General features: G+C 37.3%; 1 protein-coding gene across 4 annotated transcripts in view; it reads right to left on the reverse strand.

The window, feature by feature from the left end:
• Positions 1-6,080: 6,080 nt before the first annotated feature.
• The window catches only part of FDX2 (ferredoxin 2), a 35,382-nt gene continuing 17,758 nt past the window's right edge, over positions 6,081-23,704 (reverse strand). For all 4 annotated transcript variants that reach the window (XM_053701072.1, XM_053701069.1, XM_053701071.1 and 1 more), the window contains exons 5-6: positions 20,251-20,338; positions 6,081-9,494 (exon numbers count right to left, since the gene is read on the reverse strand). In XM_053701072.1, coding sequence (XP_053557047.1) covers positions 9,338-9,494; positions 20,251-20,338 — 245 coding nt within the window. In that variant the 3' untranslated portion in view covers positions 6,081-9,337. The remainder of the gene's footprint in view (positions 9,495-20,250; positions 20,339-23,704) is intronic.

Genomic DNA, 23,704 nt, shown 5'->3' on the forward strand with positions numbered 1-23,704 from the left:
ATACATACATGTCATTTTAACGGTATGGCAGGCTTTTCTCATCAATTCCATTCAGAAAACAAAAACTGCCACATACCTCAATGCAGATTCATCTGCCCGCTGTCCCCTGATCTGAAGCCTTTACCTCCCTCAGATGGTCGAGAACAGCAATATGATCTTAACGACTCCGGTTAAAATCATAGTAAAAAAATCTCTGTCAGATTCTTCCTCAAACTCTGCCAGAGAAGTAATAACACGCTCCGGTGCTATTTTAAAATAACAAACTTTTGATTGAAGTCATAAAAACTAAGTATAATCACCATAGTCCTCTCACACATCCTATCTAGTCGTTGGGTGCAAGAGAATGACTGGGACTGACGTAGAGGGGAGGAGCTATATGCAGCTCTGCTGGGTGAATCCTCTTGCATTTCCTGTTGGGGAGGAGTTATATCCCAGAAGTAATGATGACCCGTGGACTGATCACACATAACAGAAGAAATATAAGCAGGTTGATAACACCAAGGAAGTGTCAATGCATCCACTGCTTCCACCTGAGAATCCCTGGAAAGTTTCTTGTTTAGATGAGATGCCATCAGTTCTATTTCTGGAAGCCCCCACAAGTTGAGAAAACACATCTGGGTGGAGAGACCATTCTCCCAGATGTAAAGTCTGACGACTGAGGTAATCCGCTTCCCAATTGTCTATACCTGGGATATGAACCGCAGAAATTACACAGGAGCTGGATTCGAGATCCGAGATACTTCTTTCATAGCTTGAGGACTGTGAGTCCCACCCTGATGATTGACATATGCCACAGTTTTGATATTGTCTGTCTGAAAACAAATGAACGGTTCTCTCTTCAACAGAGGCCAAGATTGAAGGGCTCTGAAAATCGAACAGAGTTCCAAAATATTGAATGGTAATCTCGCCTCTTGAGATTTCCAAACCGATCCCCAACCTCAAAGACTTGCATCTGTTGTGATCACAGTCCAGGTTGGATGAACGAAAGAGGCCCCTAAAATTATATGATGGTGTTCTAACCAACAAGTCAGAGAAAGTCGAACATTGTAATTTAAGGAAATTAATTGTGATATCCTTGTATAATCCCTGCACCATTGGTTCAGCATACAAAGCTGAAGAGGTCTCATATGAAAACGAGCAAAGCGGATCGCTTCCGATGCTGCAGTCATGAGACCTAAAACTTCCATGCACATAGCTACTGAAGGGAATGACTGAGACTGAAGGTTCCAACAGGCTGCAACCAATTTCAAACGTCTCTTGTCTGTTAGAGACAAAGTCATGGACACTGAATCTATCTGGAAACCTAAAAAGGTTACCTTTGTCTGAGGAATCAAAGAACTTTTTGGTAAATTGATCCTCCATGTCTTCGAAGAAACAACACTAGTTGATTCATGTGAGATTCTGCAGAACGTAAAAGACTGAGCGAGTACCAAGATATCGTCCAAATAAGGAAATACCGCAATACCCCGCTCTCTGATTACAGAGAGTAGGGCACCTAGAATCTTTGAAAAGATTCTTGGAGCTGTCACTAGGCCAAAAGGAAGAACAACAAATTGGTAATGCTCGGCTAGAAAAGAGAATCTCAGGAACTGATAGTGACCTGGATGAATCGGAATATGAAGATATGCATCCTATAAGTCTATTGTGGACATATAATGCCCTTGCTGAACAAAAGGCAGAATAGTCCTTATAGTCACCATTTTGAAAGTTGGTACTCTTACATATTGATTCAAAATCTTTAGATCCAAAACTGGTCTGAATGAATTTCTTTCTTTGGAACAATAAACAGATATGAATAAAACCCCAGACCCTGTTCCTGAAATGGAACTGGCATGATTACCCCCGATAACTCCAGGTCTGAAACACACTTCAGGAAAGCATGAGCCTTTACTGGGTTTGATGGAATGCGCAAGAGAAAAAAATCTTCTCACAGGCAGTCTTACTCTGAATCCTATTCTGTACCCCTGAGAGACAATACTCTGAATCCAATGATTTTGAACCGAATTGATCCAAACATCTTTGAAAAATTTTAATCTGCCCCCTACCAGCTGAGCTGGAATGAGGGCCGCACCTTCATGCGGACTTGGGGGCTGGTTTTGATCTCTTAAATGGCTTAGATTTATTCCAATTTGAAGGCTTCCAATTGTAAGCAGATTCCTTTGGGGGGGGGGGAGGATTAAGTTTCTGTTCCTTATTTTGTCGAAAGGAACGAAAACGGTTAGAAGCTTTAGATTTACCCTTATGTCTTTTATCCTAAGGCAAAAAAACTCCCTTCCCCCCAGTGACAGTTGAAATTATTGAATCCAACTGAGAACCAAATAATTTATTACTTTGGAAAGAAAGATATAGCAATCTGGATTTAGAAGTCATATCAGCATTCCAAGATTTGAGCCACAAAGCTCTTCTAGCTAAAATAGCTAAAGACATAGATTTAAAGGGACAGTATACACTCATTTTCATATAACTGCATGTAATAGACACTACTATAAAGAATAAGATGCACAGATACTGATATAAAAATCCAGTATAAAACTGTTTAAAAACTTACTTAGAAGATGTCAGTTTGGCTCTGTTGAAAAGGTAGCTGGAAAGCTCACTGCAAGTGGCAAATAAGACACTCCCCCCCCCCCCCCCTTCTTTTGCATATGAAAAGACCCTTTACACAAACAGCAGCAAGCTGGAGAAGGTAGCTGACAGTATTCACATAAAACTTTGGGGCTTGGTTAGGAGTCTGAAAATCAGAGCAATGTTATTTAAAAATAAGCAAAACTATACATTTATTTTTTTTAAAAACTTTATGGGCTATATAAATATATCATCTACAAAACATTTATGCAAAGAAAAAATGAGTGTATGATGTCCCTTTAACAGAATTTAAACATTTACTAGTTTTAATATCAAGAGGACTAGTTTCCTCTATATCTAATGTAATCAACACTTCTTTTAACAAAGATCAAATATACTCCATTTTAAATAAATAAGAGGATTTGTCAGTGTCAATATCTGAGGCAGGATCTTCTGAATCAGATAGATCCTCGTCAGAGAAGGATAATTCAGTATGTTGCTGGTCATTTGAAATTCCCTCAACCTTATGAGAAGTTTTAAAAGACCTTTTACGTTTATTAGAAGGCGGAATGGCAGACAAAGCCTTCTGAATAGAATCAGAAATAAATTATTTTAAATTTACAGGTATATCTTGTGCATTAGATGTTGAGGGAACAGCAACAGGTAAATAACTACTACTGATGGATACATTCTCTGCATGTAAAAGTTTATCATGACAACCATTACAAACCACAGCTGGAGGTATAACCCCCACAAGTTTACAACAAATGCACTTAGCTTTGGTAGAACTGTTATCAGGCAGCAGGGTTCCATCAGTGATTTCTGAGACAGGATCAGATTGAGAAATCTTGCGCCAAGAATGACGCAATAAACTCTGGCATTTTGCTCCCTCGCGAGCCTAATTCTGCCCGCGAATTTAAGACAGTCAATTAGAATAAGATACTATACCCCAGATAAGAAATACATTTTTCATAAAAAAGCATTTCCCAGATATGAAACTGACAGTCTGCAAAAGGAAATATACTGAAAACCTGAATCATGGCAAATATAAGTACAATACATATATTTAGAACTTTATATAAATACATAAAGTGCCAAACCATAGCTGAGAGTGTCTTAAGTAATGAAAACATACTTACCAAAAGACACCTATCCACATATAGCAGATAGCCAAACCAGTACTGAAACGGTTATCAGTAGAGGTAATGGTATATGAGAGTATATCGTCGATCTGAAAAGGGAGGTAGGAGATGAATCTCTACGACCGATAACAGAGAACCTATGAAATAGATCCCCGTGAGGAAAACCATTGCATTCAATAGCTTATACTCCCTTCACATCCCTCTGACATTCACTGTACTCTGAGAGGAATAAGGCTTCAAAATGCTGAGAAGCGCATATCAACGTAGAAATCTTAGCACAAAACTTACTTCACCACCTCCATAGGAGGCAAAGTTTGTAAAACTGAATTGTGGGTGTGGTGAGGGGTGTATTTATAGGCATTTTGAGGTTTGGGAAACTTTGCCCCTCCTGGTAGGATTGCATATCCCATACATCACCAGCTCATGGACTCTTGCCAATTACATGAAAGAAATTTAGAATGCCTTCGACATTATTATTTCAAGGGTGTTTCTTATGATAAATTGCCTGCAGAAGATGCAGCAAAAAAAAAAGTTTATCAATAAATAAGTCCAATAACATTTAAGGAATAAATATTGGGTAAAGTCTCCCCCCCCCAAAAAAAAAGAGAGCCGAATTTATCTCCCTCAACCAACTGAAGGCTAGGGGAGGCTTTCAAAATGAACAGATTACTCTGCTACACCGGCACATTTCTCTGCTACAACAAGATCATAGTTGAAACAATCGCTGCAGAAAGAGGTTCTTTACAAAAACAATAAGGGAACTTGAATACGCCTGGTCACTATTTACCCGTCGTGAGCCAAGATAAATCCATAACAAAGTCATGCTCAAGTGTAAATAAACCACTTCTCAGAGTGGCATGAGATCAGTGTATGCATAAACATTATGGTAACGCAAAAGGAGCTATTACAGCAGCTGGAGAACACTTGGATAGGTAAAGGTTCTCTAAATAAAAAGTACAATGTGAAACAATAGGTGTAGTATGGTCAGTAAATAGCTTCCACCAATAATCACCATAGGATTTTATACTGACAAGAGTACTACAATCGTGCAAATAAAGCATGCACTGACCAACGTGATAAACTGGATTCCCTGTAGGGGATAAAAAAAATAAAACACTTCTCCTAGTGCAGATACCACTGTATAATCCTCAAAATGACACCCTATTATAATGTACTCACAAAGATACGGGCACTTGTGAGTGCTGTCAAAGGCATGCCGACATCTCTGTTTCAGCTCTCTGATCCAATCTCCCATGGGCTCCACAAGACTCAATGGACAATAGACTCCACAATGTGGTTAAATTACAAACTTTAAAACATATGAAAACAAAATTCAATGACTTGCATATATTACAAGCAACGCGTTTCTCTGCTATATCCGCCGTTTCATCCTTGTATAATAAGTAATGCAGCTGGAGTCCCATTTATATCACTTGTCACCAATCATAAAACACTTCCTTGTCATCCTATGGTGATTATTGGTCGAGGCCATTTACTGACCATACTGCACCAGGATGCGCCCTTTATTTCCATTGTGCTTTGTTTTGAGCAACTATCCATACATGAAAGGTGCTGCCCCTGGATATACCATAGCTTAAGATCAAAGAAGATTTCACCTTGACTAAGACTGATCATTGGGACTGTGTACCGTAGGATATAGTAGTAATCTGTTATTGTGTGGCGCCCTCTAGGTAAATGATCTGTTAAGAGACCATTATTGAAGCTTCTCTAAATGGTAAGTGCATGTCAATTTCATGCCCTTCTCCCTCACATACACAAGCTACATGTATGGAAACATTGTTTGACACTGAAAGGGCAACACCAATGTTTTTGAAAAAGCAATAAATATGTATTAATCGGAAAATGGCAAATAAACTTTTCTTCAGAATAAAATATGGGGAAAGGATAGCTGGTGCCAGGTTTAATCACGCTGAATTAAATTATACTTTGAGTCCAAGAACATCAATTCAATAGATTTGCTTCAATTGTTCTATTGCCAGTTACAGTACATACCACTTTGAATATTTTATAAAAATGTATTGCTATATACTTTTACCTTTCAAATGTGCTCCCAAACACACTAGCTTAAATCAATAGTAGCAATCTGTAGCCTTCTGATTGGTTGCTCTCTGTTGGCTCGAATTAAAAAATAAATAAATCTGATCTAGAATGCAGCCAGGTCACCTTCTTGGAGCACTTTATAACCCATGTCTAAAAAATGTATACGATTAATAAAATCTAATATATGCAAGCTTTATTTTGTTTATATTAATAGTGCAAATAGAATCCATTTGTACTGTATGTATGTAAAGTTCATCAGTTTTGTATTTTATTTTTGGCCATTATAATGAAATCAGACACCAACGAAAATGATTTTTTCCCCCATAGAATATACTTTTTATTTGTTTAACCATATGAATACAGGACACAATGACGTATACACCCGAAAAAGTAATTCAGGATATATTTTGAAAGCAGCCTAAAAAAATAAATAAAAATTAGCTTTTAGGAAAATGTATCAAGCTGTAGGCTGACAAGTTTGCATCAGAGAACTTGACCTTCTGCAATCGCCACTTGCAATGCAGCATCGCTTGGCCAAATTAAATATTGTACAATCCTGCCCCCTGCTCTTGTGCAACTAATCGTACGAGAGCAGGACCTGTCAATCAACCACTCCCTCACAAACACAAGAGTGGAACTGCTTTTTGAAGATGTTTGTTTATACTTGGATAGTCTACCGACTACAGAAATATTATATTAATATATATATATATATATATATATATATATATATATATATATATATATATTTAAAAAAATAATTAAAGGGACACTGTACCCAAAATTTTTCTTTCGTGATTCAGATTGAGCATGAAATTTTAAGCAACTTTCTAATTTACTCCTATTATCAAATTTTCTTCATTCTCTTGGTATCTTTATTTGAAATGCAAGAATGTAAGTTTAGATGCCGGCCCATTTTTGGTGAACAACCTGGGTTGTCCTTGCTGATTGGTGGATAAAGTCATCCACCAATAAAAAAAAGTGCTGTCCAGAGTACTGAAACCAAAAAAAAGCTTAGATGCCTTCTTTTTCAAATAATGATAGCAAGAGAATGAAGAAAAATTGATAATAGGAGTAAATGAGAAAGTTGCTTAAAATTGCATGCTCTTTCTGAATTACAAAAGAAAAAATTTGGGTACAGTGTCCCTTTAAGGGCGTGAAAAGGCCTTGAGGTCAGATTGCTCATAAACTAATAAGACCATTTCCTGCTGCTTCATTGGTTTACAGTTATGCATCTCAAAAGCAATAAACAAAGAAGTTTTTTTCCCTCTGTACAACTACCATTAAAACAAAAAAGTTAATACAATTTACAATCCCCTTTTAGATGCAACATAAAATGATTGTGACCTTTTAAATAAGAAGTCCAGTTAACAAAAAAATCTCATCTTTAAAATATAAATAAACTGTAAACGCAGATGTGCATCTACTAGAGTGATGAATGGAACGAGAAACTGCCAACCAAACAATGTAACAAGCTGTATAAAAAAAAAAAAAAATGAATCTGGGGGAAGTTGAATAATGTATTATTCAGACAAAACCTGCTACAGAATTAAAGGGACAGGCTATTCAAAATTAAACTTTCATGATTCTGATAGAGCAGTAATTTTAAGCAACTTTCTAATTTACTCCTATAAATCAATTTTTCTTTGTTCTCTTGGTATTTTTATTTGGAAAAGCAAGAATGTAAGCTTAGGAGCTAGTCCATTTTTGGTTTAGCACCTTGGTAGCACGCTTGCTGATTGGTGGCTACATTTAGATGCTCTACTTGAATCTGGAAATTTTAATTTCGACTAAACTATCCCTTTAACATAAAAAAAACCACCATAGAAACCAACAAAAAACTATTTTCAAATTATAAATACAAACACAAAAGAAAAACTATCACAGACTGTACATTCTTAGTGACGCACAGTAAATTCAGTGTCTGCAGGCTTTTTTTGGTAAGTTACGATTTTTGGCATCATGTTCATTGGTTTATTTAAATGACCCTTAAAATCAAAATAATAAAACTTTCATGATTCAGATAGAACATGCAATTTTACTTCTATTATCAAATGTGCTTTATTTTGGAAAGCTTTTTTAAAAATTGAACGCTCTAGCTAATTCATGAAAATTTAATTTTGACTTTACTGTCTCTTTAACTTATTAAATGGGTTCCACCTGTAAATTGTGTGTTTCTGCATAGTATGTAAGAGTGTAAGCTTTACTGTCCCTTTAAGGCTAACAAACTTCAATATAAGACAAAAAAAGGTTAGGTTTTCAGTAAAAGAAAACATTCTATGGATTTAATAGAAAACTTTTTATTCCTCATGTCCTGAAGTCAAAAGCCAGAATAACTTAGTGCATGTTTTCTTCAAAGTAACGTCTCAACATTAGTTTTGTTGTTTTATTGTTTAAAATGTTATCATCTTTTACCAATTTTATTTTTAATCTAACATATTTATGCCTATACCATTACCTTAAAAAGAACCTCCCCTTTTCGGACTCCTTACTATGATATCAAGTATGGCAAGGCCCAATATGATTAATACCCATAAATCCTGTTTCTGAAAATATCCTTTATCCTGGAGCATACAAACTGTGATTGGTGCACTGCGTACAACTGGCATAAACCAATCACTGCCTCCATATACTCCAGGGAAGTGGTAAAGGTGCGATATTGAGGACAATGACAGAAGCAGTTTGTTTCTAAATCTCAGTGTAGCGGTAAAAAATAGCCCAATTGTTTTATAACAAATGCCAAAGTTTACCTAATAGTTTAAAGGGACAGTCTACTTGAAAATTGTTATGGTTTAAAAATAAAACAGGTAATCCCTTTATTACCCAGTCCCCAGTTTTTGCATAACCAACAGTTATATTAATATACTTTTTACCTCTATAATTACCTGTATCTAAGCATCTGCAGACTGCCTCTTATCTCAGTGCTTTTTACAATCTTACATTTTATCCAATCAGTGCTGGTTCTTGTCTCCACAGGAGTGAGTACAATGTTATCTATATGGCACACATGAACCATCTTTTTAAACAATAAAAAAAAAATCAAGAAGACTGTCCCTTTAAATTGCGTGAATACATAAAAGGAAAATTTAGTAAGGCTTTGAGTTCTAAGTAACAGGCCTGTTTTTATGAACTGTGCACAAACATTTTGCTTTTAAACTCTCCTCTAATTCTTACATTAGTTTTAGGATCTGATCAACAGGTAAAGTGCTTGTTATTTAAGGATTACGTTAAGAGCTGTTGCCCTTTCGAGTTCCAGATAACACGATTCTGGAGTTTTGTTAAACAAAACTCCACTGTGCGTATTTATTAGTGCTCCTATACAAGGCATCTGCCTTAACACTTGTGTTGCCACAACTACTGGTAGCAGAGACTAACTTATAGCAGATAAAGATCTCAGAACGTGTCTGTTATGGCTAAACACCCCCAGCACCAATTTAAACGGCTGAATGCTGTCCCATTCATTTGTGCGTTTCCATCCTTTCTGCTCAGCAGTTTTGACCTTTACACCTTGCTCAGTGCTGCGATTTTTTAACCATTTAAAAGTGCAACAGATTCTTAGGAAGCGATTCTCAGTGGGGTTTTGGCACATGTCCATCCACGTAAAAATTCCTTGTTATTTTAGGAAGTGTAAACTCTGCACCATTTAGTTCTTTAGTGAGAATTATTTGGCATCCAAGCCTCGAGTTTTCCTGAAGCATCGGTGCCATGTCCAACATATCATCTTCCCTAGAAAATATAAGAAAAAGCATTACCAAGATTACTGCAGTTAATAAACACTGATTAGAGAAAAATCAAGTGAAAGACACTTGCAGAGTGTGCACTAAACAGCACTCACAACACTACTGGGTATATATTGTATGTGGACAGGAATAGATCAATCCCAGAAAGAAGGGGGTAAAACTTAACTTTTAATTAATATGAATAACAACATAATTTATGCTTACCTGATAAATTTATTTCTCTTGTAGTGTAGTCAGTCCACGGGTCATCCATTACTTATGGAATATATCTCTTCCTAACAGGAAGTTGCAAGAGGATCACCCAAGCAGAGCTGCTATATAGCTCCTCCCCTCACATGTCATATTCAGTCATTCGACCAAAGCAGACGAGAAAGGAGAAACCATAGGGTGCAGTGGTGACTGGAGTTTAATTAAAATTTAGATCTGCCTTAAAGACAGGGCGAGCCGTGGACTGACTACAGTACAAGAGAAATAAATTTATCAGGTAAGCATAAATTATGTTTTCTCTTGTTAAGTGTAGTCAGTCCACGGGTCATCCATTACTTATGGGATACCAATACCAAAGCTAAAGTACATGGATGAAGGGAGGGACAAGGCAGGAACATTAAACAGAAGGAACCACTGCCTGAAGTACCTTTCTCCCAAAAATAGCCTCCGAAGAAGCAAAAGTGTCAAATTTTGAAAAGGTGTGAAGCGAAGACCAAGTCGCAGCCTTGCAAATCTGTTCAACAGAGGCCCATTTTTAAAGGCCCAGGTGGAAGCCACAGCTCTAGTAGAATGAGCTGTAATCCTTTCAGGAGGCTGCTGTCCAGCAGTCTCATAGGCTAAACGTATTATGCTACGAAGCCAAAAAGAGAGAGAGGTAGCCGAAGCCTTTTGACCTCTTCTCTGTCCAGAGTAAACGACAAACAGGGAAGAAGTTTGACGAAAATCTTTATTTGCCTGCAAGTAGAACTTCAGGGCACGGACTACGTCCAGATTATGCAAAAGTTGTTCCTTCTTTGAAGAAGGGTTAGGACACAGTGATGGAACAACAATCTCTTGATTGATATTCCTGTTAGTAACTACCTTAGGTAAGAACCCAGGTTTAATACGCAGAACTACCTTGTCTGAATGAAAAATCAGATAAGGAGAATCACAATGTAAGGCAGATAACTCAGAGACTCTTCGAGCCGAGGAAATAGCCATCAAAAACAAAACCTTCCAGGATAACAGCTTGATATCAATGGAATGAAGGGGTTCAAATGGAACGCCTTGAAGAACGTTAAGAACTAAGTTTAAGCTCCACGGCGGAGCAACAGTCTTAAACACAGGCTTAATCCTAGTTAAAGCCTGACAAAAAGCCTGAACATCTGGAACTTCAGCCAGACGTTTGTGTAGAAGAATAGACAGAGAAGAAATCTGTCCCTTTAACGAACTAGCAGATAAGCCCTTTTCTAAAGCCTCTTGTAGAAAGGACAATATCCTAGGAATCCTAACCTTACTCCATGAGTAACTCTTGGATTCGCACCAATATAAATATTTACGCCATATCTTATGGTAAATTTTTCTGGTAACAGGCTTCCTAGCCTGTATTAAGGTATCAATAACCGACTCCGAGAAGCCACGCTTTGATAGAATCAAGCGTTCAATCTCCATGCAGTCAGCCTCAGAGAAATTAGATTTGGATGTTTGAAAGGACCCTGAATTAGAAGGTCCTGTCTCAGAGGCAGAGACCACGGTGGACAGGACGACATGTCCACTAGGTCTGCATACCAGATCCTGCGTGGCCACGCAGGCGCTATCAGAATCACTGAAGCTCTCTCCTGTTTGATCTTGGCAATCAAACGAGGAAGCATCGGGAATGGTGGAAACACATAAGCCATGTTGAAGACCCAAGGGGCGGTCAGAGCATCTATCAGCACCGCTCCCGGGTCCCTGGACCTGGATCCGTAACAAGGAAGCTTGGCGTTCTGGCGAGACGCCATGAGATCCAGATCTGGTTTGCCCCAACGATGAATCAGTTGAGCAAAGACCTCCGGATGAAGTTCCCACTCCCCCGGATGAAAAGTCTGGCGACTTAGAAAATCCGCATCCCAGTTCTCCACGCCTGGGATGTAAATCGCTGACAGGTGGCAAGAGTGAGACTCTGCCCAGCGAATTATCTTTGAGACTTCCAACATCGCTAGGGAACTTCTGGTTCCCCCTTGATGGTTGATGTAAGCCACAGTCGTGATGTTGTCCGACTGAAATCTGATGAACCTCAGAGTTGCTAACTGAGGCCAAGCTAGGAGAGCATTGAATATTGCTCTTAATTCCAGAATATTTATTGGGAGGAGTTTCTCCTCCTGAGTCCATAATCCCTGAGCTTTCAGGGAGTTCCAGACTGCGCCCCAGCCTAGAAGGCTGGCGTCTGTTGTTACAATCGTCCAATCTGGCCTGCGAAAGGTCATCCCCTTGGACAGATGTGGCCGAGAAAGCCACCATAGATCTACCCCGGTCTCCCGCCTATGCAGAAAACAAAGATGGCCATGTGGTAAAAATCATGCCCCAATAAGTTTTTATCACCAAGTACCTCACAAAAAACCATTAACATGCCAGTAAACGTTTTAAACATACATTTGAAAAGTTATGAATTGTTATTAATAAGCCTGCTACCAGTCGCTTTTACTGCAGTTAAGGCTCATACATTATTTCAGTATTAACAGTATTTTCAGAGTCAATTCCATTCCTTAGAAAAATACATTCAGTGTACACACACTCATCAGCCTAATACCAGTCGCTATCACTGCATTTAAGGCTGAACTTACTTTACAATGGTATCAGCAGTATTTTCTCAGACAATTCCATTCCTCAGAAAAATAATTTACTGCACATACCTCATTTGCAGGGGGGCCCTGCATGCTATTCCCCTTCTCTGAAGTTACCTCACTCCTCAGATGAGAACAGCCAGTGGATCTTAGTTACGTCTGCTAAGATCATAGAAAACGCAGGCAGATTCTTCTTCTAATGCTGCCTGAGAATAAACAGCACACTCCGGTGCCATTTAAAATAACAAACTTTTGAGTGTAGAAATAAACTAAGTTAAAAAACACCACAGACCTCTCACAGCGACCTATCTTTAGTTAGGCTGCAAGAGAATGACCGAATATGACATGTGAGGGGAGGAGCTATATAGCAGCTCTGCTTGGGTGATCCTCTTGCAGCTTCCTGTTAGGAAGAGATATATTCCATAAGTAATGGATGACCCGTGGACTGACTACACTTAACAAGAGAAATAGACAATTAAAACTACAAAGTGGTGAAATATAAATATAATGGACCATATATACTAGTATGTAGGGGCTAGAATATTACTCTGGTTAAATGGTATACGAGTGTGTCCCCCAATAACATATATATCCCAGCTAATATGTAACAGAAAACTCGCTGGTGTGATGTTAAACCCAATTTTCGGAGAGAAAAAAAAAAAAAGAGGAGTAATATATTGGATCCAATGTATTAAAACTGAATTTACTCACTGATTTATTTTAGAGAGACAAAGGGATTAATATTGGGAAATGATTTCCTCCCCTATGTGGTCACTCTAATGGTCAAGGTTCATACGCATAACTATGAACTTTATCACAGAGAATTCTGGGAATAAATAAGTGAGCTAGATTTGATAATGGTCTTCTAGTTGGATTGTAAGAGAATAATAGAGAGTGAGTGAGTCACCAAGATGCTAGCTATTTAAATAAAAGGCACACATTTTGCACCAACAGTTTATTATAAACGCAGGCTTACTGAATATAGGTCACTGAAATGCTATCTAATCAAATAAAGGCGCACATTTTGCACCAATAGTTGTTTTTAAATGCTGGCTAGTGAGTATATACCACAAAGCAGAGACCAAAGTTAAGAGACCACAACAAGAGAGTAGTTGGTTGCACTGTAAAGGTCATTATAAATGTGGTGCAACAAATTGTAGGGCCTGCTCTTATACCCTTACAGGGAAGCAATTTCAGTCATCGATAACACAAAGAGTTTTTGATATTAACTCATGTACAAATTGTCGAACAACATATGTAGTATACTTGGTCTCATGTACGGAATGTAATCTACAATATGTAGGCCTCACCTCTAGAGAGGCAAGAGATAGGATAAAGGAACATATATATGAGGTAAAATCTCCAACTCCTAGTTAACAAGTAGCCTATCATTTTAAATATGTCCATAATGAGAAACTTGATGGCCTTAAATGGCTGATAATTGAACATGTCAAACCCCAATGGAGAGGGGGTAATAGGGATAAGCTCCTGCAAAAACGCGAGGCGTTTTGGATTTTTAAGCTGAAGACTAGAGTACCTGAAGGCTTGAACATACATACAGACTTGATTAATTTTTGGGAATAGAGTTGAACAACTATATCAGATTAAAAACTTGTAACATAATTCATTTTAATATAGATACAAGACAAATATCAATAAGATAAATAGTAACACTTTAAGAATGGGTAAAGTTAAAATTCTATACTAGAAATATATTTGGTATTTTATAAGTAGAATGATAGATGGATACTTAATGACAACTATATTCCCCGTAAGCATGAAGGTAGAATATATATTTGTTGCATTAAGCCATAAGATCATTTAAAATTATATAGAAGCCTACTAAATAAAATAAGGTAAGCGAACCCAATATTTTCTAAGAATATTAGTGGACAAGGAGAATAAGTGCTAAATGAATTAAGACTTTAACAAATTAACTTTTTATCCATTTATTTTAAATATATGTATGGTATGTTACCAATAAGCTAGAAATAGCAAAACCAAGAACAAATGAAAGGTAACATTACGAAGTGTGGCAAGCCATCATTAAAGAAAAAAATAATAGACAGAATATCAAAAGGACAACAATGAGTTTTTTTTTTTTTTTTAAACTAATTTACGTCACAGGATCACACATGTTTTTAATGAGGCTGTCAGGTCAGTGCAGCACGGTCTATGAGGAAGGCGCAAGCTGAAAGGTGCAAGACCGGTGCTGCACTGGCCTCTTGACCCTGTTTGAATGTATTTTAATGTTTCTAATAAAAGTTAACTTTTACCTCTGCTGCCACGCCATTTGTATTTTTTTCTAGTGAGTATATACCACTGAAATGTAATATTGCACCATTTTGTCCACTTTGTGGTTTTAATTGTCTATTTTATTCATATTAATTAAAAATTAAGTTTTACCCCCTTCTTTTGGGGATTAATCTATGTAAATTTTGATGAATTAAAGTGCCCCTGTTTTTAATCGAATTTTTAAAAACTGGGCACTTTAGCATCAAAATTTACATTCACTTTAAACTTCCCAGAGGTACTGGGCCACCCTCTGAAAAGGGCAGAACAATCCTGCTAAACACACCCACCACCATTTCCAGCCTTGAGCAATCCAGACCTGCAAGTAGCTAGTAAGCGTGCACACGTGCACCTGTGAATGTATGCGGTCTGCTTCCTGCACGACAGACAAGCGTTATGGTAGCCATGGTAACTACTGTTTTCCGCATGCATGTAGATCAAAATATGCAATGTGACTGCGCTCAGTAGCTTTTTTCTACATGAAGAGCAGAACTTGCTACCAAAACATGGCTAGCCTTGTTGTCTGCATACTCAAGCCATGATTGGCTACTAGAAATAAGGCAAGTGGTGGGTGGATACAGAAAGAGAAGCAGTCTACCAGGAATGAACAACCGCTCAGTAGCTTGTTCTATGGCGAGTTACCACCTAGGAGCAGCCTCTTTTAGCCAAATTGTGCTTATCACAGAGAAGTATATCAGTCTGATCCCACCTAGTAAGGTCAGTACAGCTCTGAAATAGCAGGTGATTCTCTGAACAATGGAAATGGCAACCCCAGAAGATCATTTTGGGCCTTGTCAGTGAGCTGCAGCCGTATCCCTCTAAGCATATTGGGCAATGAGTCCACGTCTGGCTCCCGCAGTGATCACCTAGCTGAGAAATGTTGCATTCCCTTTTACAATACAGACCCATATTATATTTGTAATCCCATGATCACCTGAATAATGTGGTTACAAAATAATAAATGGTAGAGGAATGTTATTTATAAACAAAACAAATAATATTTTTATAAATCAGTCTGTTAGCGTGCGTGGAAATGGAGTAAAACACCTTTTTTCACAGCAAACTCCATCTTTCAAAACTTCTGTATTTTTACTGCAAAAAAAGCTTATTTTTTGCAATAAAAATTATTTATTTTATAACGACATAATTCCTTTAAAAATATTGATTTATTTTGTAAAGAGAATTATGGTTAAGCATCTCAGTGCTGAGGAAGCAGCCGAGTTCTCGTTTATATACCATATGCATCATCGGTGAAGGAATCAAACAAAATATTTCTAGAAAGAACACACCAAGCCGCATCAAATGAGGGGCCACATGTATTGCTAGCACAAAAACAGACAATGTAATAATAAGTGGAATATGGCTTCTTTGTTGGGGAAAAAAAAAATATATATATTTTTATGCAAAGCACCATATTCCATTAATTGTTGCGCACCTCTAATATGTGCTAGAGATACATGCATTCCCTCATTTGTTGCACCAAGGGGTGAATTTTTTTTTTTATGTATCTTAGTTTCCCAGGTTTCTACAGCTGTCTGATTGCAGACATAAAAACCCCATAAAAGTTGAAAGGCTTTTTTTTAATTTAAAAAAAAATAAATAAAAAAATATTATTATTATTATATATATATATATATATATATATATATATATATATATATATATATATATATATATATATATATATATACACACATATATATATACATATATATATATATATATATATATATATATATATACACACACACACACACATACACATACACACACACACACACACACATACAGGCCTTTCAGCTTTTTATGGGTTTTTATGTCTGCAATCAGACAGCTGTAGAAACCTTTGGAAGCTAAGATACATTAAAAAAAAAACAAACAAAAAAAAAAAAAAAACGTAGCCCCGAATTTGATGCACCAAGGGGTGTACGTTTTGTAAATATGTGCTTTGTGTACCCCATTTTAAAATTTCTCAGGTGGCTAGAAATGTTTAATTGCTGAAAACAGTACAGTAAATTCTAAGATGCTGTTTTTGATAATTTACATACCTGCAATAAAACAGTGTGGGGGGGGGGGGGGGAACTGTGAAATGTTCTTAATTTCTGCTTATTTCAGACAGGTTACCTACTACAAATATTTATCCACACAGGTTTTGATGACAGAGCTTAGAAAAATAAAATTACATACTAATATTTATTGAGTCAGGAGTAAAACCCCCCCCACTCACTTTTTTCACATTTTACGCACAATTTTTTAAACCTGATTATACATACACATATAATAATGGTATATTTTGAATCTGCTGGAAAAAACAATTTATAGTTTGTATAGTTTATTCACACAAACTTTACTTCTAAAAGTGTTTAAACGTGTACTGCAACAAAAAGCTCAAAACCAGCTTAGCACACAGATGGGAAATGGCTTATTAGCCAAAGGGTTAAAGGACCACTCAATGCAGTAGAATTACATAATTAACAAGTACATAATAAAAAGACAACATTAATAATAATATTAAGGGACCATTCACTCAAGCGTTAACGACACTTTAAAACTCAAAAATAGCGTCTGTATTAATCAGAGGTTTCGGAACTCCAAACTTCCCATTACAGAGGGGAACGAGACAGGGTTGCCCTCTCTCACCCCTACTATTTGACATAGCAATTGAACCTCTAGCTTGTAAAATTAGATAACACACAGGACAGTAGGTTTAAAAATTGGAGACTCGGACCTGCATCTCTTATTTGCAGACAATATGATCCTTTTTATTCAAGACCCCCAAGAAAACTTGCCAAAAATAATGAGAATAATAGAAAATTTCAGGGTACCAAATTAATACAGATAAAACGGAACTGGTCTGGCTTACACCCCACTCATCCAATGCTATACCAGGATATGAATTTAAAATTGTTTCAGAAAACTTTAAATACCTAGGGATACTGTTACACACTAACCCTGAAAAGTGGTACAATATAAATTATAAACTGTTAATGGGAAAACTTAAATCTTTAGTAGAGGGCTGGCAGAAGTTTCCGCTCTCACTGTCAGGGAGGGTGAGCTTAGTTAAAATTATATTGTTTCCCAAATTGTTACATCTGTTTCAGATGATTCCAGCTATTCTTAGACATTCAGACCTCAGATTCCTAAAACAACTAATAATTACATTTATATGGGCAAGCAAAAAACAGAGTAAGTTACACAAAACTGACAGCACCTAGAGAATCAGGGGTCTTAGCTCTGCCTAACATCGAATTATACAATTTGGCAGCACAATGTAAAATAGTAGCAGACTGGCTAACATACAGCCAGCAATTTACAAATCCTAAGCTAGAAGAGGAACTAATTAAGCCATGGTCGATAGAGTTCTTGCCCCACAGGACTTTAGCTCAGACGAATAAATGGTTCAACGGATTTGACGTTTTGGAGCAGCCAGTGAGGGCTTGGAGGTTGGTGTACAAACGATTGGGAACCAACCATAAACTAGTAAAGTACTTACCGTGGAAAGGGAATTTAGAATTCCCTGCAGGTATTATCTACCATAGACTTTCACACATGAAAAGGCGAGGCATTCATACCGTAGAACAAACACTCACAGAGGACAGTAAACCCATGCTAACATTCAGAGACCTATACAATAAATTTGACCTTCCACCAACACACCAATTCGCTTATCTGCAAGCAAGCATAATCTTAACAGTATTCTAGTCACGTATGATGCCCTAAAGGAAACTCAAGCTGTTAAAATCTTGGATTGGGTTAAATGAGGCATAACATCAATTTCACCAATTTACTCTCTGCTTATGACTCTGATAAGTGAGAAAAATTTACTAGATATGTCACACAGATGGACTGCTCTCTCTCTTTTCGGTCAGAGAATCACCCTTCAAATTGCTCCATAATGTTTACATATCACCTAAACAATTTTACCACTGGACAGGGAAGTATTAGAGCGACTGCCCCCGTTGTAAGGCTAGCAAAGCAGACACATCGGTTGAATATGATATGGAATTGCCCAAGGATGGTTAGTCACTGGCTATCTACCAATGTTCTAAACACTACTATTAAATTATCCCTCAATAATATATTATTTTTTTTGCAATTTGGGAATACATGCAGAGGCAAGACTTTTGCATTCAAAACGCCTTATTTTTCAGAATTGGCTGAAAAGAAACCCTCCTACTGTAAGAGTTTTAAAGCATAGTGTGTTAGCTCAAATCTTTATGGAACAGTTTGATGGAATGGGAGATACACAAAGCAGGGTAAAATCGTTCATAGAAAAATGGGGACCCTATATCTCTAGCCTACCAATTCAAACACAACCTTATAACCCCGTTCAAAAATACAGAATACCTACTTAAATGCGCAACTAAGAGGAGAATGGAGATTGGAAAACTAGGGTGGCTGGGACACGCCCTGGGGAGAGAGACACTGCAGCTGACAGAGGGGATGCTCCTGACAAAGGGTAGGTCACATCCTAGATATATCGATGTGGCAAACTGTAGTTAAATACAATCATGAACAAGAGAGAACATGAAAGTCTATTTTGTAATGAATGCAATAAAGAAACAACTAGGGGCCGATTTATCAAAATGTCGGGGGGACATGATTCGCTGTAGCATTTGTCAGCATTTATCACTGCACATTGTCGCTAGCAGGGGTGTCAATCATATCTGATCAGGATGATTGCATTCCGCCACCTCAGAGGTGGCGGACGAGTTAAGGAGCAGCGCTTCTTAACTCCTGTTTCCGGTGAGCCAAAAGGCTTACGCCAGGGGTGTCCAAACTTTGCTCTCCAGAGGTTTTGGAACTACATTTCCGATGATGCTCAGCCAGCATTTTATCTAGCTGAGCATCATGGGAAATGTAGTTCCAAAACCTCTGGAGAGCAAAGTTTGGACACCCCTGGCTTACGCTGAATAAGCAGCATCCGCTGCTTAACAAATCAGCCCCCTACTCTGAATTTCAAATAAGCAGTAGATTTTTTTCTGACAATTTTATTTCCCCCCCTCTCATTTTCTAGCCACTGTATCATGTGACAGACATCAGCCAATCATAGACTAGTATACGTATACCCTGCGAGTTTGTGCACATGCTGAGTAGGATCTTGTTCCCCAGAAAGTGTGAATATAAGAAGACTGTGCAAAATGTAATAATGGAAGTAAATTAGAGAATGCACTTTTAAGACACTTTCTATCTGAATCATAAAAGTTTATTTTGACTTGAGTGTCCCTTTAAGGAACTGTTTGCTAAATACACAACATGAACCTTCTCTGCTCATAATTCATTTTATATTAGCATACAACACCTTTATATCCAATACAGCTTTTATTTTAGGGGGGGATTAATAATCACCAGTAGTTCCAGCGGCAATGAAAAGGTATACGTTTAACCCCCTGAAGGGATTTAGCACATAGCTATATGTAAGTAATAGGGAGATATTAAAATGCAGTAATACTTTAGAGTTTTTGTGATTTTATGGTTTGTGCTTAGGTAGAGATAACATTTAATACTTGGCTTGCTCAGATGTTCCTACAATCAGAGGGAATTAATACTGAGTAGGCTTCTAGTCAGAGTTACATTTTATGGTTTGCTTGTAGCGTGCAGATAATGACACAAGTTCTCCTTTTAAAGATCAATAAATGTTAAAATGCCCTTTAATCCTACCTTTCATCAGGCTCTGGAAGTTTACTGAAAAACTCGGGGCTAACATACACATGGCACGTTGAACAAGCTAGAGACGATTCACAGGCACCTAGGATTATTAAAAAAAAATTAAAAAAAATGCATGTGCAGGGTAGAAACACAAGAAATTGTACAAAGCATCACTGTTATTAGTAAATGTCAAGATGAACTCATTATTGTTTTCTGCAATACTATTCTTGTGTTTAAAAAAAGTCACACATTACTAAAATTAAAAAAAGAAAATGTATGCTTACCAGATACATTAATTTCCTTCATGGTGGTGAGAGTCCACAATCTTTTATGCATGGGGTTCAACTCCTGGACACTAGGAGGAGGCAAAGACTCCCAAAAAAATACCTCATACCTCACTGGTATGCCAGTCTGACGTATAACCAAGCAAGGAGAAGTAACCCAGAAAAGTAGGAAAAAGGACAAAAGTTGGGAAAATAGAGGAGCAAAAAAAAAATAATAATAATAGAACTGTCACCAGAAAAATGTCAATGTTGATAAAACTGGACGGGGCTCGTGGACTCTCACTACCATGAAAGAAACAAAATGAATCAGGTAAGCATAACTTTTGTTTTGTTTCATAAGCTGGAGAGAGTCTAGGGTCTATTACGCATCGTAACTAATACCAATGCAGGGGAGTCCACGAGAATTTGGACGGGATAAAAAAATATATATAGGGAGTGAAAGAGTTAAATTATAAAGTACAGCTGTAGTTAATTATAACCAGAGATACACTGTGGACAACAAATAATTACTTAGATTAACTAAAGTTACATGGAGCAACCAAGAGACAAAGGAGTCCACAGTGTAAAAATGCACAAAAAGTGCTGCTTCGGAAAAAGCAAAAATATCAAAATGGTAAAATTTTGTAAAAGTATGTAGGGATGACCATATTGCTGCCTTGCAAATTTGTACAACAGAAGCATTTCAAATCTTCACCCTCCTCCTGGGAAACAAAGGTAAGACTGGCATACAAGTGAGGTGGGAGGGATTAAGTACTTTTGAAAGTTTTGGGTATTTTTTGCCTCCTCCCAGTGGCAAAGAGTTGAATCCCATGCGTAATGGATTGTGGATTTGAAAGAAAATAAAAATAAACGCAGAAGTAAAAAAGCCTTATAGCGATAATCATAATTTATTTTAAAGGACATGAAAGTCAAAATAAAAGTTTCAATGTTCAGAGAGAGCATGCAATTTTAAAAGGCTTTTCAATTTACTTCTATCATCAAGTTTAGTTTTTTCTTGTGATATCTATTGCTGAAAGGCGTCCCTAGGTAGGTTCACGAGTAACAATGAATTACTGGGAGATAGCTGTTGATTGGCTGCTAAGCACATAGCCTCTTGTCATTGGCTCAGCAAATGCATCCACTTAACAAGTTTTAAATGCTTTTTTCCCCAGGGATAGCCAATTAAGGACATATATAAATGATCTCCTAAACAGATCAATAAACACTGTATAGCATGTAGCCGAGTTAGGAATCTAAAGACCACAGGAAAAATTAGCAAGCTGGTGATTGGTGGCTGCATACATATGCCTTTTGTCGCTAGCTCCCAATAATGTATTATTGTTCTAGAGATTACTTTAACTGTGTGTTTAACATTTTTGCAGGGGGGTAAACACACAAGTCACAGTGCAATGATAAAATGCTCAGGCACATCAAGGCATTTTCTTTTTAGAAACTGTAAAGGGATATTAAACAGCATGAGATTGTAATATAAAATGTGAAACAAAACAAAACTAGAAAATAATTGTTTTTTTAAAATGTCATTGAGTTTCTATAAAGTAATAGGTGCCGCCATGTTTAAACCTAAATTGTAGAACATTGGATTATCTAAAAAGATTTGCACACAGAAAACTAATTCAAACTAGGGATAGACCGATATAGTTTTTTTCAGGGCCGATACGGATTATTGACCACCTTTCAGGTCGAAAACCGATAACAGGGGCCGATATTCTGTACTTTTAAAGTTTTGATAAATCAACACAATTTCTACACAAATCTGGTACAAACTGAACGTGCTTATTAAAATTTTAAACATTAAAAGTAAACAACTGGGAAAAATAAAGTGCTTGAAAATGTACTTATTAAATTGCTTACAAAACACCAGAGCACCTCCACGGGAATTGGTGTAAAATAATAATCTTTATTCCGAATTTGTTAAAATCTTCACAAAAAGCCACAACATAGCAAAGGTTAGGGGATAATGGTCAAATCCCAGTGACCCACTGATGCGTTTCGGCAGTTAAGCCGTAATCGTAGTGTGGTCAAATGGCCTAATCCAGCCCCTTTTAAATTGTTAAAAAAACATCTAATTGGCTAAAACCAAAACTCCAGGATTTAACCCCTATCCTTCCCTATCTTTGCTTGCAAAAATCCATTACACTAACACCTTAAAAATCCTCATAGATACAGTGTTCATACATGATATGAGTATATGGAGTAAAGATAAATACATATATATTTAAGGAAACATGAATTTACATCAAATACATATTTGATTTCTTATCTAGGATCCTATTTATAATTAGACTTGAAACATTGATTAGAATATATGTGACGTAGAGTGAATAAACGGAACTGTGACATCCCCAAGGCAGAACATAGTGCGATCTGCGATATCGCAGAAAGTAGAGCCTGCCTGCAGAAAGAACGGCCAGGTCTGTTAAACAGAGAATTTTTTTTTCAACAGGATTTTTTTTTTCTGGCCAGTGCAGTGCTTTCAAATGGACAACCGGCACATTTTTAGTGCAGACAGTACTTTGAAATTATTGTCTAATGGCTGCTCTGCTCCTGAAATTGATTCTTTTTTATGCAATATCATTATTGATACTTTTACCCACCAGAACGGCTTCTGCGACTGTAAGGTAAGTCGGTTCTAGGCACAGGGCATGTGTTTTTTTTTTTTTAACTTTAGCCCTGCTGCGGGCAAGCAGAAGGAGTAAAAGCTTTTTAAAAATGTTTTATTATTATTGTATTATTTCAATAGAGCCGAACGGTGGTGCGGCGGTAGTGTGAGAAGAGGGCTGAGTGAGAACAGGAAAAGAGCGCACAACAAATGTTTACATTGCACACATCTCCTACTGCAGCGCATCACATCATTCTGGGAGACCGCAGTAGGTGATACGCTGTTGAGGCATACAGCACACATTGCCGGTCTGCGGTCTCCAAGAATGATGTCATGCGCTGCAGTAGGAGATGTGTGCAATGTAAACATTTGTTGTGCGCTCTTTTCCTGCTCTCACTCAGCCCTCTTCTCACACTACCGCCGCACCACCGATCGGCTCAATTGAAATATTAATGCAGGGGCAGGTCTGTGTAATGAGCCCACTGAATGTAAATCATAGTCCTCAGTGTATACTGGCCCTTTAAGCAGATTTTTTGTTGTACTATGGCACTTACTGGGTGGAAATCGCTAAATTAATTTACTC

The sequence above is a fragment of the Bombina bombina genome, chromosome 2 (assembly GCF_027579735.1).
Source record: "Bombina bombina isolate aBomBom1 chromosome 2, aBomBom1.pri, whole genome shotgun sequence".
NCBI classification, from domain to species: domain Eukaryota; kingdom Metazoa; phylum Chordata; class Amphibia; order Anura; family Bombinatoridae; genus Bombina; species Bombina bombina.